At 41.4% G+C, this 16,988-nt stretch overlaps 1 protein-coding gene across 3 annotated transcripts in view; it reads right to left on the bottom strand.

Annotated features, from left to right (window-relative positions):
- Nucleotides 1-16,988, bottom strand: part of c9h19orf44 (chromosome 9 C19orf44 homolog) — an 80,760-nt gene that overhangs the window by 46,041 nt on the left and 17,731 nt on the right. The window contains exons 1-7 of one of the 3 annotated variants that reach the window (XM_028586799.1): nt 14,363-14,518; nt 14,040-14,185; nt 13,793-13,948; nt 13,526-13,653; nt 10,970-11,486; nt 10,254-10,620; nt 6,983-7,062 (exon numbers count right to left, since the gene is read on the bottom strand). In XM_028586799.1, coding sequence (XP_028442600.1) covers nt 6,983-7,062; nt 10,254-10,620; nt 10,970-11,486; nt 13,526-13,653; nt 13,793-13,948; nt 14,040-14,153 — 1,362 coding nt within the window. In that variant the 5' untranslated portion in view covers nt 14,154-14,185; nt 14,363-14,518. Of the gene's footprint in view, nt 1-6,982; nt 7,063-10,253; nt 10,621-10,969; nt 11,487-13,525; nt 13,654-13,792; nt 13,949-14,039; nt 14,519-16,988 lie in introns of those variants that run through there. The other 2 variants (XM_028586800.1, XM_028586798.1) reach the window with 2 other exon arrangements.

Here is a 16,988-nt window from a genome sequence, read left to right as displayed (position 1 = left end):
TCTTTTAACAAAGAATGGAAATAGCCACTTTACGAGCTCACATGTCACAACATATTGTGAGCTTGTTGATCAGCTATTTCCACTATTGAAATGTTTTATGTTTATAAGGTATAAAATGATTATAAATATGGCAGATTTTGGTTATAGTACATTTATATTCATTATTGGTACTGGCCATCATATACATAAAAAGAGTAGACAGCCCTAGTTGTCAAGGCAGCGTCTACCCTTCTTTTATGTCTATGCCAGTCAGTTCTTTGTAGTTATTGGTCATATCTCTTCTGGGCAATTTGTGTTTACAGAAATGTCATTTCTGGTTCCATGTAATTTTATTATAGCTCTGCCAAAGGGGGGACCATTGGCCCTACAGAGGCCATAAACCCAGCCCATCACCGTATGACCGCAACACCTCTGGTCCATCACCTGGTGGAGGCCATACACCCAGCCCATCACCGTACAGCCTCAACACCTCTGGTCCATCACCTGGTGGAGGCCATACACCCAGCCCATCACCGTACAGCCTCAACACCTCTGGTCCATCACCTGGTGGAGGCCATACACCCAGCCCATCACCGTACAGCCTCAACACCTCTGGTCCATCACCTGGTGGAAGCCATACACCCAGCCCATCACCGTACAGCCTCAACACCTCTGGTCCATCACCTGGTGGAGGCCATACACCCAGCCCATCACCGTACAGCCTCAACACCTCTGGTCCATCACCTGGTGGAGGCCATACACCCAGCCCATCACCATACAGCCTCAACACCTCCGGTCCATCACCTGGCAGAGGCCACGCAGCCAGCCCGCAAGAAAATGCATGGCCACCATGTGAGGATTGTAAGGGGGAGTTTGAAAGAATCCTACAGGAAAAGGGAAGGATCGATGAAGTCATCTCGAGAATAGGCAAGTAATTTCTGCTAATTCATTCATGATGTAATTGTTCTGTACCTATATTAGTGATTGGGCCTTGAACACATAAAACACTGTTTGAACTATCCTAGAAAAAAGGCAGAAAAGTGGGTTGTGGCGTTAAACAGACAGTATAAATGGTATGGGAAGGTTTATAAACTAAGCTTATTTATTGCACATAATCCTTGATATTGTTAGCAAATTAGAAATAACACTTAATTAAATTATAGCAATAATATATTATAGTATGAACATAATTTAACAGCACAACAATTCATTATATTAATTGTTATTGTGATATTTTAATGATAAGGTAAAGTGCATAAATGGGCTAAAGGTGATCAAATTAATCTGAACTGGTACAATTAAGTAAAATCCATTTTCACTCCTTTTTCCTCAATATTAATATAAATTAAGTACAGCAGTAATAGTTTTGAGATCTTCTTTCATCTTCTTGGGCGGGCCACCCAAGTAATGCCTTTGTAGGGGACACACTAGTTAATGGTGGGCTACTTAGTCTTGGGACATATTAAAACATGTCTACATGTTTGGCCTCACATAGGCATTCTTCAGGCCATGTAGAAAGACATGACACACCACGAACAAGCTACTGTATATGCATCTATTGGTCCCATAAGTGCAATAACCATCAGCTGTGGAAAAGGGGAATACTCAGGTATACATCATTGGAAGATAGATGTATAGGATTAACACAGGACATCAGCTGTAATTAATATAATCAAGGCTTGACAAAAAATGACAAGAAAAAAAATGAAATGGAAATGTTTTCTTGTGACAAGAATTTCAAGAATTTTTTTTATTATGGTTTGTTTGTCAAGCCTTGGTTTTATTAATGATCCCTCAAGTGTTTATTCTATATACCTCCCACAGACATATTCCAAAATGTCTCTCTCTCTCTCTATTTTTTTTTTTCTTGTGGTGTTGTAGCCTATGCAAGGTTATCTAGGCATGTTTTAATTATGTTCAAAAATGAACTTGCCTGCCATTAAAGCTCTTTAACCATTTTAAAGAGTAGCTTGGTATTTTCTCACTTCTGTATTGTTTGTACTATTTTTCCCTTTCAGATCCAGGCCAGGTCAGAGAGCTTCAGACTCTCTGCGACTTAATTGGAGAGAGATATTGTGGCAGTCCAGCTTCACCATCAGGCCAGCAGGAGCTGTTTCCTGGGAGCAGCCTATTCATCTCATCATTCTGACTTGCTGCCATGAATCACGCATCAAAACCAAATTGCATGCGTCCGTTTTATGCACTTTTTGATCATTTCTTCACTGTTGAGGAGTGTCAAAATGCAGTGCCCTTTGGTCGCCCTGGCAACAACCCCTCAGGAAAGGAAAGAAAGCGGGTCCTTGACCGTAAAAAAAGTTGATGGAATCCTAAGTAAGTTTTTTTCAAAATTAGGCAGACAACTCAAGCTGCGCCCATGCTGATCAGTCACATGCCCTCCTCATCCAAATAGGGCGGGCTATTTAAACCCCCCTCCCAAAACAAATTTAAATTTCACCAAGACAAATTACCAAGAAACACAGACATTTTTACAAACACAGAGACAAATTTGCACGAAGCCCAAAACAAATTTACAAATAACATCAACCGGAAAGGAATGTACCAACTCCGAGGCTGAACCGGAAGTCATAACGGGAGAAGCCAATAGGAGGAGTTGTTGTCATTGCTGACCCAAGATTGACAGCGATTGGTACAGTCACCGGCAGTAGACTATGGGAATTTGCCACTGTCATTACCGGCAACGGGACCCCCGGTACCGGTTGGGAACCAATTGAGGAGGCCAAGCTCAAGAAAGCCTTAACCAAATTGCATGCGTCTGTTTCATGCACTTTTTGATCATTTCTTCACTGTTGAGGAGTGTCAAAATGCAGTGCCCTTTGGTCGCCCTGGCAACCACCCCTCAGGAAAGGAAGGAAAGCGGGTGAACAAATGTACGGCCAGAGCAGGTTCCAAGGAGTAGGCCACTGATATAGCCTGTCCTATGTGGACCGCTATCTCTTTCTCTCACCCCTTTTTTTATTTTTCTTATTCATTTTCATGGTAATATGTGATTTAGTAGTACTAGTGGGCAACAGGACTGCCAGACCGGTAATGACCATGGCAAATTCACATACGGTAGTCTACTGCCGGCAACGGCACCAATCGGGTCAGAATGAACCCCATCAACGACAACAACAACTCCTATTGGCTGCTCCCATTATCACCTCCGGTTCAACCTCAGAGTTGGTACATTCCCTTTCCAGTTGATGTTATTTGTAAATTTGTCTTGGTGAAATTTAAATTTGTTTCGGGACTTGTAAATGTGTTAGGGTAATGTAATTTTAAGTTTTATGATATGTAAAAATGTTTTCTAAAATGTAAATTTGTCTCAAGCTTTGTAAGTGTTTCAGATTTTGTAACGTTGGTTTGCACCTCCAGGCCACCGTACTTTTCATGTGTGTGAGCCAAACGTTGTTCCACGTACCCCGCGTTCCACGTGCTGGTCAGTGTTTTATTTTTACAATCTGGAAGTGTTGTACTGTACTAGTGATGTCCCCACACTCTAGCACCTACATCTGAGGAGTGAGCTGAGTTGGTACAAGTGTGCCTTACTATAGTTACTATAGCATGCTAACCAAACCCTGTTATCTATTCATGTTGGTTTGCACCTCCAGGCCACCGTACTTTTCATGTGTCAGCCTAACATTGTTGTTCCACGTACCCCACGTTCCACTTGCTGGTCAGTGTTTTTTGTCTGGAAGTGTTGTACTGGTGTTACACAAATAAATGGTGTTAACACAAATAAAGTTTTCAACTTTTCAATATTGAGTATTGTTTTTACAGTTATTTCTAATTACTAAAGATAATTAATCTTTAAATTGCATTCTCAATTTGTTCTCGTATTTCTCAAATATACCTCAGATATCATTCTCATATATACCTTCAATAAGACATTAAAGAGAAATAAGAGATGGAAGAGACATTGGACACACAATAATAAGATTTCTTTTAAGGCTCATACTTCTCAGATTTGTCTCATAAAAGTCTCAGATTCATCTCATGTTATTCTCTTTAATTCTCCTTCAAATAACCAAGACACAATTGAGATCAGGGGTATACAATTATGAGATCTCCTCTGTTTATCCCACTTCTCTGATCTCAAGAGATGAGATTGAACAACAGATGAGCAACACATTTTTCCTATGGGAATAGTCTAGGTTAGAAGAGTCTACGTGTGCTATCGCCCGTCTTACGAGTAAATAGCAGAAAAAAAAACGTTTGGAGAAACGCAACCCCACATCGCGCAGTGTTTTTTGGAGGTGTGAGAGTCCCGTACAGTAAACGGTGACATCACTGCCTCTATCGCTTCCATAAGAAAGTTTCAAAACCCCAAACACAAGCCCTGAACTGGCCGGGAGTTTGGGGAACAGCTAAATGTTTGCCAAACAACAAAGCACAGTCGATATAACTCGCACGTCGCTTTTCTTTCTCGCTCGTAAAATTAAGCTGCCTTCAGGTCCAGTAGGAAACGTGTTCTATAAACGATCTGACAAAAAACTGTTACTGTGAAATATAAAGTTGTGCTACATTAGCGGGGGAAGGGGGGGTAAAGAATAGAACAGGACGTCGCGGCGATTGCTTTTATTTATTTCATTTTTTTTAAATCTGAACGCAGCTTCACGTGGTACAGAGCTCATTTAAGATGATGCTCTTACGTCCCGTTTCCCTGAAGGCAGCACGGAGCTGCACCAAACAAAGGTGACAGAAGCACAGAAGAGAAGAAGAGTTATGATACCGGCCTCGTCCAGTCGCAGTGCTGTAAACTAGCAGCTTTTAATGTTACAGACTTTCGATTTTTTAGGAGTTTAGGTGTAAACATGTATTGTTATTGTGAACTTTGGTTTAAACTAGCTTTCAAACAAACGCCCCCCAAGGGCACCTCAACGCCCCCCTTTCCAAAATATTGCTCCAACGCCCCCCATCATCTTCTGAACGCCCCCTGGGGGGCGGTACCGCCCCCGTTGAGAAACACTGAGATAGACCTACCAATCAGAGCAACAGAACTCAATTCAACTGTCAACAGAACTCAACACTGTGTATCGTCTCCATAGCAACCACTCTTTGCACAATGCATTCGTTCTAACTTCCGACTTTTAGACCTTTTTGAAGCTGGATATATCATTTGTTGCGTGTAAATATAAATGTGGATAACGTTAGTGATAGTGACATGCTTGCTACAGTTGCGTTTCTAGAGATGAATCGGCAAAAACACGTTTTATTTCTCTGATTCACGGCTTTGTTCTAGCGCCGCTGGGCGCTCCCTCTCTTCAGTCTCTCTCTATCTCGCTCCACCATATAACGCTACCATGCTTTCGGGCAGTTGTTGAGGCTCCTCCGCTGAGGATTTTAAAATGAATGCGCTGTCGATATCTTCTGTTACAGACGCGATGGTGGAATCTACACATCTCAACAAATTCAACCCAAGCTTTATTTGGTGACGTGATTGATTCTTTTATTGTTGATCATCTGTCCGACAATCGGATCCTGTTCGGGCAATAATTGCTTCTCAACGGAGCGAGTCCAGACCGAACTTCCCGACCTCGAATTTTGTGGGCGGGGCTAAGTTTGGCTGGCATCCAGGCTACTTTTGAATGGGAATGCTAGGGGCACTACTACGATAGCATCAAAATCACAATTTTTAAAACACTAAGAAGGCTCAACTCAACATGAAACTTTGCTCGAAGTATCACCAGGGTCTCTACACATGAACTCGAGCATTGAGAACATTGTTTTTGTACACAGAGTTTACTAAAAAGAAGGTTTTGTACAACTCACTGTAGCTGTTGTTTTTATCATAAATAGTCGAGGAAGGAGAGTAAAGATGGAAAGCTTCTAAAGCTTAGTTCCATATAAATGCATGGATAATTTGTCACTTACTGACCTTGTAGTTGAAAAAGGAGACTCCTATAAGAATGCCATTTCCTCCTACGGAGTCCGTTCATTCGCATTCGGAGATCAATACTTTTTGACTGACAAGATGGCGGATAGCCTAGGCGCATGTTGAAAAATATTCTACTATGTGGCAACACCACATCCCAAGCCTGTAAAACCTTAAAATACATGGCCAGAGTCTGAGGAACAAACTGAACAAGACCATCCTGTTTAAGGGACAGTAGGATGCTCAAAAACTTGCTCACGTCAGACCTGGAGAAAAGCTCTGTAGTGAATGGGCTTGGATGTGGACAGCAAAAATATATGATTGACCAACTGCCACTTTGCTGGTTTGAAAGCCACGATGTCTCTCTCTCATGGATGGGCTAAATTCTCTGGGCGGGCAAAGCAAAGAAAGGGGAGGTAACCTTGCTCCTTATGACCTCATAATCCAGATCGGCCCATCTGAGCTTTCATTTTTTCAAAGGCAGAGCAGGATACCCAGGGCTTGGTTTACACCTATCGCCATTTCAAGCCACTGGGGGACCATAGGCAGGCTGGGGGAACGCATATTAATGTTAAAAAACCTCATAAAGTGAATTTTTCATCCCATGGGACCTTTAAATCCACTATTAATGTATTGGTAGAAAAATATATTAATATAAAGACAACATGAGCCTCTTTCCCCATTGATTCCAATTGAAGCAATTCTAAAACTTAACCCAGGTAAGATGGTCGCCAAGTGGTTCCATCCTGGAATGGCAAGTCAGAATTAGATGTCATATTTATTGTTCTATATCTATGTGTGGGAAGGCGTGAGCGCCCGTTCATCACTGCTTGCAGCTTTAATTCAATGTTGTGTTTACAGCTCTTTTCTACTGCCTTTAAGTGGCCAAAATAGGCAATGCAGGTTTAAATTAATCAGGTTCCAATTGCTGGAGTTGCTAGCCATAGTGTGTAAATAATTTCATAATGGATAGGATGGCCAAAATTACATTACATTTTCCTTTAGGCTGCATTAGCTTAAATGTACATAATTACAATATAGTACACATCCATATAGCATTACATATTACACACAAACTAATTTGTAAATTTACTTTTCCACACTTAATTAACTTCTGTCATTACCCACCTCCTTTCCTGGTGTTTCCTCAGTAAATTCAAGGGTAGCAGGGACAAGGTCATCTAAGGTCACCACATTTATTTTGAAGTCTGTAATAACACAAGATCATAACAGAGTTTAAAAATGATAGTGTTTATCAACACATTATTAAGTGTGCTATGCAAAATGGCTCATATGAGTCAGAAATATATATTATATTACTGTGTAGCCCTAGTGTAAATCTGAGGGATTTAAACCGGTTACTTTATGTATAAACTATGTTTAAGAAACAAAAATGTTATTAATGCAATTGAACTGAAAGTATTTTAGTTTAAAAGAGAAATAAAAAGTTGTGTTAACTGAGAGCTTAAACACTTTAGTTCTGAATTAAACATTACTTAGTATTTAAGATGTTAAAAATGAGAAGTTAATGTTCTAAATGGTTTCAAAGCTTAACAGTGGTGTAAACTGAATAATATTTACATGTATTGTGCCTTTATTTTGAAGTATTGTATTGATTAGTCAGTTTTGTTGTCAGTCAATGTCGTGTGTGGTGAATGGTTGAAAGTGAGGAAGTGAATGTGTGAGAGAGGGGTTTTGTTTTTGTTTTTTTGCGAAGAAGAAGAGGAGAACGAAGCGGACACGAGGGGAAGTAGCCTACGGAGAGAGAACAGCAAATTGTGAGGAGTAAAAGAAAAGACAGACATTGAGAGACACAAGAGTGGCGAGGACGGAGAGGTGGACACTACGGCACTACACTTGTTTGGCAGCCGTTTGTGAAGAAAACTTTGTGCGAGTGTTCATGGCTAACGCTGGAGCTAACAGCGCAAAGTGCTGATTCAGAGGACGACTGCGTGTTTCTGCTGAGGAGGACTCTGCTGCCGCTGGTTTTTTCGTTTTCGTTTTTGAAGTGTGTTTCCTGGACTGGCCGCTGACTGTAAGTTGGATTTCTGTGTGCTTGTTTCACCAAAGATAATGTTCTGACGGACACTACGCAAGCCAGCTACTATCAGGCCTGCCACGTGTTTCTTTTTCTCTCCCTCTGTGTGTGTGTGTGTGTGTGTGTGTGTGTGTGTGTGTGTGTGTGTGTGTGTGTGTGTGTGACCACCATAGTTTGTAGGGTTTGAGTAAGTTAGCCAGATCTTGACACTGCTGTAAAGGTGTGATTTGTGTTATATATATTTTTGTGTTTATTATTTAAGATAACTGCTGACTATTATTTGTACTTTTAAGTTGTTGTCTAGTTTTTGTTTTGTTAAAGAGTTGTCTGGGGTCAGTTATTTTAATATAGTACAAGAGGCTGTATGGGTAACAGTAGTGTGGTGTATATACTAACCCAAAATAGGTAAACCTTCATGGTATCTACCTTAAGGAAACAAACCCAAAGACCTCATCATTCCAGTCTAAAGTCAATTATTGCAGCTTAGGCATTCTATGGGGGTTGGGGTGTTACACTGTATTAAAATCTCATGACACGGTTTTATGTTCAAAAGTGGTGCATATTAGAGCGTATTATAATACCTGTATAATTTCCCCCATAAGGGATACCTGTACGTGAAGAAAGATTGTCATAAATTTGTGATGCCCTGCACAGAAACTCATTTGTCCCTTTGTCTGTTAATTCTGACTCTACAGAGAGATGATTCATGTACCTTGTTGTCCATCTAGGATGCACTAAGTTAACAGACTCCTTTATGCTATTTGGCCTCACATCTGGAGAACCAGTTGTCAATCACATAATCATAACAACTTAGGGTCCCACACTTAGGTGGTCTCTGATGTTGGGTAGGCCCCCTCCAAAGGTCACAGGTGAAGATTACATATATTGTTGTTCAACTCTCCTTCGCACGAAACTTAATAATTACACCTGGAGAATATTAGTTTTCATGGCCTCCAATCCTGTCATGGTGTCGTACCCAGATGTTTCCCATGACTCTCACCACACGGGTCCCTCACATCAACAGTCAGTCATCAGTTGGCACGTGAGGTTTACACACATAATAACCCTATGTAATATATTGTATATAAGGCTGAAACGATTCCTCAAATAACTCGAATAATTCGATTACAAAAAATCATCGATGCAAAATGACTTGCCTCCAAGATTCGTTAAATCAATGTTACCAACGTTGTATCGCTGATGGACGGCGTTTCTGCACAGATCATTATTACTGTAACACAGACGCTGCTCAGTCTGCTGCTGGCGACACATGCTAGAGCGTAAATAGCGAGGGGCTAAGAGAAGAGACAGGCTGGAGAAAATGACAGAAAGTGTCCAAAGTTTGGAATCATTTCAAACGGAATTAAAACTAAAACTCTGTACCGTGTGTCTACTGCAAAATCGAGCTAGCTTAGCACAATAATAGCACGAGGTCAGTGCTTCAGCGTCTCAACAGAAAACATTGAGTCTAACTTTCCTCCATTCTACGAAGCGGACCGACTAAAGTAAATCACACAGTCGTATGGACGTTGAAACTACACCAAGCACAACAACCACCAAAAACAAAGACAAGAAAATACGTAGTGGTGATCACATCTGATCTAAAGAACTAGCGTGTTCTCTCTCGCGGAGAAACAGCTGATCAACGATCTAATAGCATAAGTGTAACAGAGCTGTGTGACATTATAATCAAAGATATAAATGAAAATAGGTTGAGTATAACTAATATTTACATATAGGCCTATATACAGATCAGTGTCAGGTTGAAACTTGTAGCTCTGAAAGTAAAGTTGCACAACTTAATGTAATGTTTATGTATGTATGTTTATGTTAATGTATGCCTTAGTTTGAGGTTGATATCATTTGAAAAACAAAATTATTTAAAAACAATGTAATATGGCACTTAATATGTTTAGTTTTTGAGAGATGATATTTTAAGCAATGTAGGCAATACAAATGTAGCTTTTTCTGAAAATTTAACCAAACTATTGTTAATTATTGCTCTTCAATAAAACAAAAGTATTTCTTATCTGATTACTAGATTAATCAATAGCTGCAGCCCTAATAAATACCTCTGTTTTTGAGAAATAAAAGCCAAATGCTTGATCATTTTACAGCCACATAATTTTCGTTGTGCATTATTTTTTTTGGTTGTTTAAAAACGCAAAAAAAATAATTTGCCGATTAATCAATCAATAAAGTGCTAGATTAATCGATTACAAAAAGAATCGATAGCTGCAGCCCTAATTGTATAAGATATATTTGAAAGCATACATACTTAATATTCAACCTATCAGTAACTACAACACTAACTGCTATCTTTCCTGATGTATTTAATTTCCCCCGATGAACTCATCTCACCTTCAGAGGTAACTGCACTCATTTCATCGTGGGGATCTTCAGAGCCAGGCCCAACAAAGAAGAGCTCCGACAGAGAAAGCACCTCAACACGGCCTGACATGGACGAGAGAGAGCGCTGTGGACTCCCCACCCTGTGAGGTGAGTTCAGTCTCAACGGAGGAGATGGGGAGACACAGGGAGGAGAGGGGGATAGGGAGAGCACAGAGGGGCTGAAGTGAGCCTGAGCCTGACCGATGAATCGGAAAGGAGAACTGTGGCGAGAAGGAGAGCCAGGAGAGCGGGGTGGTGCCGTGTTAGGGGATGATGAGGAAGGGATAGTAGCGGGAAGAGGTGAGGAGTAGACCTTCTGGCTGCTTTTGCTCAACAGCTGTAAGAGAGAAAAGCATTGTATTGTTTTAAACTGCGTGTCTGTCAACCACAGTGTTTCTGTAGATTTGTGTGAAATGTTTGCTTCCATCTGTGAACCATGCCAAAGACAAATATTCTTTGCTTTGTTATAGACAGAAATCGTTTAAAATTGGCTAAAACAATTTTTCAGAGAAACTGTCGTAGAACATGTAGAGCTGACAACCACTGACATGTGAACTGAAGCCTTACATATGCTGAAAATAATATATAGCATGTCTGTCTAAGACATGTTTTAACTCTGTCATAATGCTGTAAAAAACAAGTTAAAAAAAAGCCAAAACAGCTCATGATTCAAAGTTGAAAGGTACCTTGTCTGCTCTTCTTATGAAAGAAGGTCTCTCTGGAATTAAGAAATTGTTGTCTATTGAATCCAACGAGTCTCCAAGCAGTTTCTTCATGTCCTCTTCATCACTTTCCAGACTTACACCACTCACTGCTCTTATCGACTTTGTCTCCAAACCTCCCGAAGGAACTACGGCATCAGCAGCTCCGGACCTGGACCGGATACCAAAATCTGCTTCTTTTGGAGGCCTAGCAGCAGCAGTATTACTATTATTAACAGCTACAGCCGTCACGTTTTTAAGGAAACGTTTCCCCTTAAGACTTGTGTCACTGCTGGACTGTGCTGAGAGTTGCACATGGGCCTCCAGGGAGTGGGCGACTGGTGGTGGTGAGATTCCCACATCTGAGGTAAGATTCTCAGCAGGTTTTTGCCCCTGTCTGGCATGTTCCTGAACCTGCTTGCCGCTGTGGATATGGCTCTCAATTTGAGCCAGTCTACTTAAAGCAGCAGTCTGGGATCCTTGCTGGGAAGATGACACATTTCTGACCAGAGGGGGTGAGAGGGATGAAGAGAATAATACAATAATTGAGTTTCAGCAGCAGAGGTGAATATTGGAGCTGGAAATATTATGAGAAGAATTAGTGGATCAGGTGGTTAAAAAAACTATTCATTTTTTGCCAATCTAGTGCTTCATATGTGACGACCCCTCCGCTAGGCATGGGCCGGTATGAGATTCTGACGGTATGATAACCTTCAGCAAGAACATCACGGTTTTCACTGTATTACGGTATTTCAATTACAGCTATAAATGTATTATTTTTTAAATGTCTGGGTAAAAAACAACTTTTTTCCCCCCAATGAACACAATGTATTTTATTTTTAAACACACTAGCAGGGAGAGGGGTTTCTAAACTGAACTTTCTGTCCTTGAAGACTACCTTAGGAACGGTATGACAGAAAATGTTTGTGGTTTTGAAACATTGACTTTTTCAAACCACGGTATACCTTGAAACCGGTAACTGGCCCATGCCTACCCTCCGCTACACTAGGTTACCCTAGGTGCTTTCTGAAGAGATCTTTGTTAATTATGTGGCTAAAATCATTCTTTAAAACACTTAATTCAAGACTGTTTTCCAAAACTTTAACATTCATTTATTTAGCAGGGGGTTCAAATGACCATCTGTTAAATGCGGCAAGTGTTGCCTGCGCAGTATATGCCCTTGTCAATGTTGAAACGTGTATCAGGTGCAATCTAGGATCTAAAAGGAATAAGAGCTTTGCGATGGCCTTCAAGATAGCTGACCACCAGTGTACCATATACTTTAAGTTAGGGCTGCAGCTATCGATACTTTTTGTAATCAATTAATCTAGCACAGGGGTCGGCAACCTTAGGCACGTGTGCCACCATGGGCACGCGGGACCTTAACCAATGGCACGCTGGCAATATGTGTGCAAGAGAGTTATTGATGCATTGAAATCATGGTTGAAATGCTGAAGCTCATCCGCATGCCAAATTACAACGTTCACAGTTGCGCGACGCCGCGACTTGTTATTTACGGTTGTTTGATTGACTCATATCTCTGACTGGGAACAATACAAAGAGGATTACCAACGGCTGCTGGGGCAGATGAACTAACGCTAGTCTTGTTACTGTAAGTAGGCTACATTGAAACCTCCGTGAGTTAAAAGCCAATACATTGAAAATGAGGCATACAGGACCTGCTTATCAGTCCATTCATCATCATAAAGCAGGGCTTTTCCACAACTTTTCGCTTCAGACTCTGACAGTGATATTTTTGTCAGCCCATTTTCCACCAATCAGGACGCTGCATACTAAAACCATGTTTCCTAAATCATAATAATAATAATAATATACAATAATAATAATTACAAGGTCCTGATTATAAGAAATAAATGTTATCAAATGTTGCTATGGAATAAAATTACAGATTCCCTGGATATTACATTTTGATGTGATGTCATAATTAAACTTAATGTTGACATGGCACACTAATAAACAAGAAATTTTGAAAAGGGCACTTCATATCAAAAAGGTTGCCGACCCCTGATCTAGCACTTTATCGATCGATTAATCGGATAATTAATTTTTTTGCCTTTTTAAACAACCAAAAATCAATAGCAATCCCCACCAATTGGTCCCCAAATGCCCCAGTTAGATAGTAAATTCCGTAAAGATATTCTTTACAATTATTCCCTGAAAGAACCAAGCAGACCTGCCTTATTGCACTACCCAAATCTTCTTCAAAACTTGCTATTTTCAGCACGTAGCTGCTTTAAGAACAGCAGTACAGAGAAAGGCCAATTTGACTACCTTCCCAGACTCTCTCTCTTCCTTCACAACAGCTTTCATTTTAGTTTTGCTAGCTACAGACACTTCCACACACCCATATACCCATGCATGACTGATTACTGATTTCCACGTTCTTTTCTATTCTTTAATATTGTTTTTGTAAATAAATGCCTATTTTACGCTGGTATCACATTCTTGTAACAGCCTAGGAGCCGGGTTGTGACAAATATAACATTATTGTATCTTACATACACAGAACCTTGACGCTACCTGTGTTTAGGCACCTGCTGCATTTTGCTTTTGCTGACAGGTGACTGGCTGCTGTTGGTTGCAGGTGGTGGAGCCTTCTTTAAGAACCTGCTCCCTCCTCCACCCAGAGAGCTCTGAGGTTTGAGATGCTGGCAGAAGAAAGCAAAAGGTGGACGCTTGTTGTCAAATTGGACTTACAAACGTCCCATTGTGGAAGTGTCTAAAGTCCTACTGCATTTATGCTGAGAAATACAGCATCGGTTAGCGATACCTTCTAAAGTTGTTTACCTTGGTAGAATCGCCCTCTCTTCTCTGGGTCTTCGCAGCAGCAGAGCACAAGGTGTCAGCTCCATGCTCAGGAGCTGAGCTGACCGAGGACAAATCACTCAAATCTGAGAATGAAGGGTGGGTATTTGAGGAAGAAAATCTGGTTTTCACAGCACTCTAAACAGAAGGAAAGGAAAGACACGTTTCTGACGTTACATGCGCGACTTACACTTATGAGATTTGAAACACAAAAAGGCTTGAAACTCACTGTATGTACTGTAGCCCCCTGCACAGACTTAACGCCTCCTCTGCTGTTCCTCTTGGCAGACAGCAGTGCTTGAGCTCGGTCCAGAGCGAAGCTTCGACCGCCTCGTTTCCACATCTTTAAACTTTGGGACTTGGGGCTGTTTTATCCTGCGTTAGATACAGTAGCGTCAGCTAGTTAGCTAAGCTAACTACCGTTACATACGGTGCACTTTAAAAAAGCGCTTCATAGATTAATTTCGAGGCCATTCATTGCCTACTACAATTCCACATGAATTAACGTTAGGTTACTATAATTGCTCGTGTTGCCAGGTTCAGGTTGCGTACCTCCGCTTTTCGGTGTTGTTTCTTTTTAAGACGTCACAGCTAATACATCCATGGTCACAGCCATGTCAATGGTCACAGCTGCCTTATTCTTCTTCTTCTCTGATTCATGTCGGATCGCAAACCAACGTGTTAAGGTGTATACCGCCACCTATTGTACCGGAGTGTGTAACACCAGGTCATAAATCTTATCACGCAAGATGTTCCTCTCCAAATCAAATTCGCCACACTTCCTAATTACATGTTCAACATTTTCAACTACATTCATTCATTATTCATTAAATAAAGATTTGACTTTAATCCAGTAAATACCGATCTTAATCTTGAGAAAAAAACACTTTCTCTCTTTTGCATTTTCCTTTGAAAACATTCATGTTATGTAAATACTCCGGGTCATATTTGCACTTCGCTACCTTGCTTCCGAACACAAACTTAAAGTTACATTAATCAAAATGATAGTTACCATGGTTACCGCGCTAGACTGCTGCACGGCTCTGATGCGTGTCCGTCAAAATATATATTTTTTTCAAAATAAAAGACAAGTTCAAAATCAGATGCGCATTAAAGGGGTGATAGAATGCAAAACCGATGTTACCCTGTCATAGTTGAATAACGACAGTTCAGTAGGTAAATAGGACATACATATGAGCTCAAAATCCCATTGACACTAGCCTGGATGCCAGCCGAACTTAGCCCGGTCCACAAAATTCGAGGTCCCGAAGTTCACATTCTGACTAGAATCTGAGTATGACCATGTCAGGCTACATTGACACCCCTTTACTATGAAAATCTCATATTTTGAAACTGCCGCTGAAAACGGGCGAATCTCAACAAAACTAGTTGCTTACATAAGCATCTCAAAATCCGGAACCTTTGTCACAGCCGTGGGTGTAGAACAGTCACGCCCCAACATTTACATAGGCTACACAACTGACCTGAGATCAGGTAGTCTTCTGAATCTAGGTCACGCAGATCTCTGCTATTCAGAGCTGCCAACTCTCGCATTGGTCGTGAGACACACAAATTTGATTGGTTTCACACGCTCACACGCCACACCCCCGATTTCTCACGCTGAAGTGTCAACCCGGTCAAAAAAAAAAAAAGAAGTGGCAACTCGGTCGCAAAATTACGAATGCCACTATGGCCACGCCAAGACCCGCCCTTCAAAGCAGCTTGACTGGTTGGGATTAGGCATTTCACCTCGATTGGTTAAGGTTAAGGTTATGGGATTGGTCAGCGGCTAGGAACTGTACGTGTAAGCATGGACGCCTGGCCAATAGTAGTGTGTAAATGCTACTGAAGGGCGGGTCCAAGGCCCAAACATTACTGGGTCTTGGCACAAAAAAAGTTTGAGAAAGACTGTGCTATAACACATGCACAAAATGAGCCATGCTGTGTCTTTTGTCTTGCTGTTGGTATGTTTCAGTCTAGTTTCTGCTGGACCTTTTGGTGGGGAGGGGCCTTGTTTGAAGAATGATTTTCCCTCACTGCCTAATCTAATGACATTTGGTCTTTGGCCACCAGTCCACCTGGTACCCAAAAAATGGTTATTTCTATTTATTTAGTTTTAAAGGTTTAGAATGTATGTAAATCAGTGGTTCTCATTCTTTAGAATTTCAGTGGTCCTAGTAGATCCCTTTGGTAGACCAATGTTAATTTAACTTTGGGTCCCTTGTCCCTACACTGAGAACCAGGGCTGGACTGGCCATCTGGCATACCGGGCATTTTCCCGGTGGGCCGACACACTTTTGGGCCGAATCGCCGATATAAATAGGCCTTTTTTAATTTTTGGGCCGGGCCGGCCCATAAAGAACTCACAGCAGCCCATTGGTTAATTTTTGTTATTGGCACTGGCCTGACCCAATCAAATCCAGGAACCCCCTTCCCCACTCCGGGCCGCATTTACGAATCCCACTATGGCCACGCCTCCCGGCCCTGAAACACGAGCTGTAATAGTTATGCTGGAAGTTAAAAATCCACGTTAAACGACCACCAAAGTGCAAGGGAGGTGCAGAGAAATTACAGGAGAAAAAGATTAAGAATCTACAGGCGGTTTGGGGCTGTATTAGCTGCTTCAACATCAGAATTACTTGAAGCCGAGGAGGAGAGGTGGCTGGCTATACAGAGAAGCAAAAACAGCATCATGACGTGACATGAAGAAGCCGAGGAGGAGGAGAGTGACCATGACAGGGCCATGGGAGTGAGTAAGGAAAAGATGGAAGAGAGAGTAGATGACGATGTGGTAAGGAGTAGGCAAATTAACAGGGACTCTCAGGAAGGGACGGAGGGTCTGTGTGTGTGTGTGTGTGTGTGTGTGTGTGTGTGTGTGTGTGTGTGTGTGTGTGTGTGTGTGTTTGTGTGTGTGTGTGTGTGTGTGTGTGTGTGTGTGTGTGTGTGTGTGTGTGTGTGTGTGTGTGCGTGCGTGCGTGTGTGTGTGTGTGTCACGTCATAACGACAACAAGCAGTTTGGCTGTAACATATTAAAGTTAGTGGCTGCTTAAGCTTACATTGAAAATGCTAGCGGTTAGCCTGTTGGGTAGCTGAAAAGTCTGTGTGATCTATGAAATCAGTGTTGATACAAGCATCAGTGTTCCTTGAAAATGTTTAATTCGCTTCTCTTGTATTGGTG

This window comes from Perca flavescens, chromosome 9, assembly GCF_004354835.1.
Source record: "Perca flavescens isolate YP-PL-M2 chromosome 9, PFLA_1.0, whole genome shotgun sequence".
In the NCBI taxonomy this organism is placed as follows: domain Eukaryota; kingdom Metazoa; phylum Chordata; class Actinopteri; order Perciformes; family Percidae; genus Perca; species Perca flavescens.
Note: the sequence above shows the minus strand (reverse complement) of the source record. Positions and strands in the feature narration are given on the sequence as shown.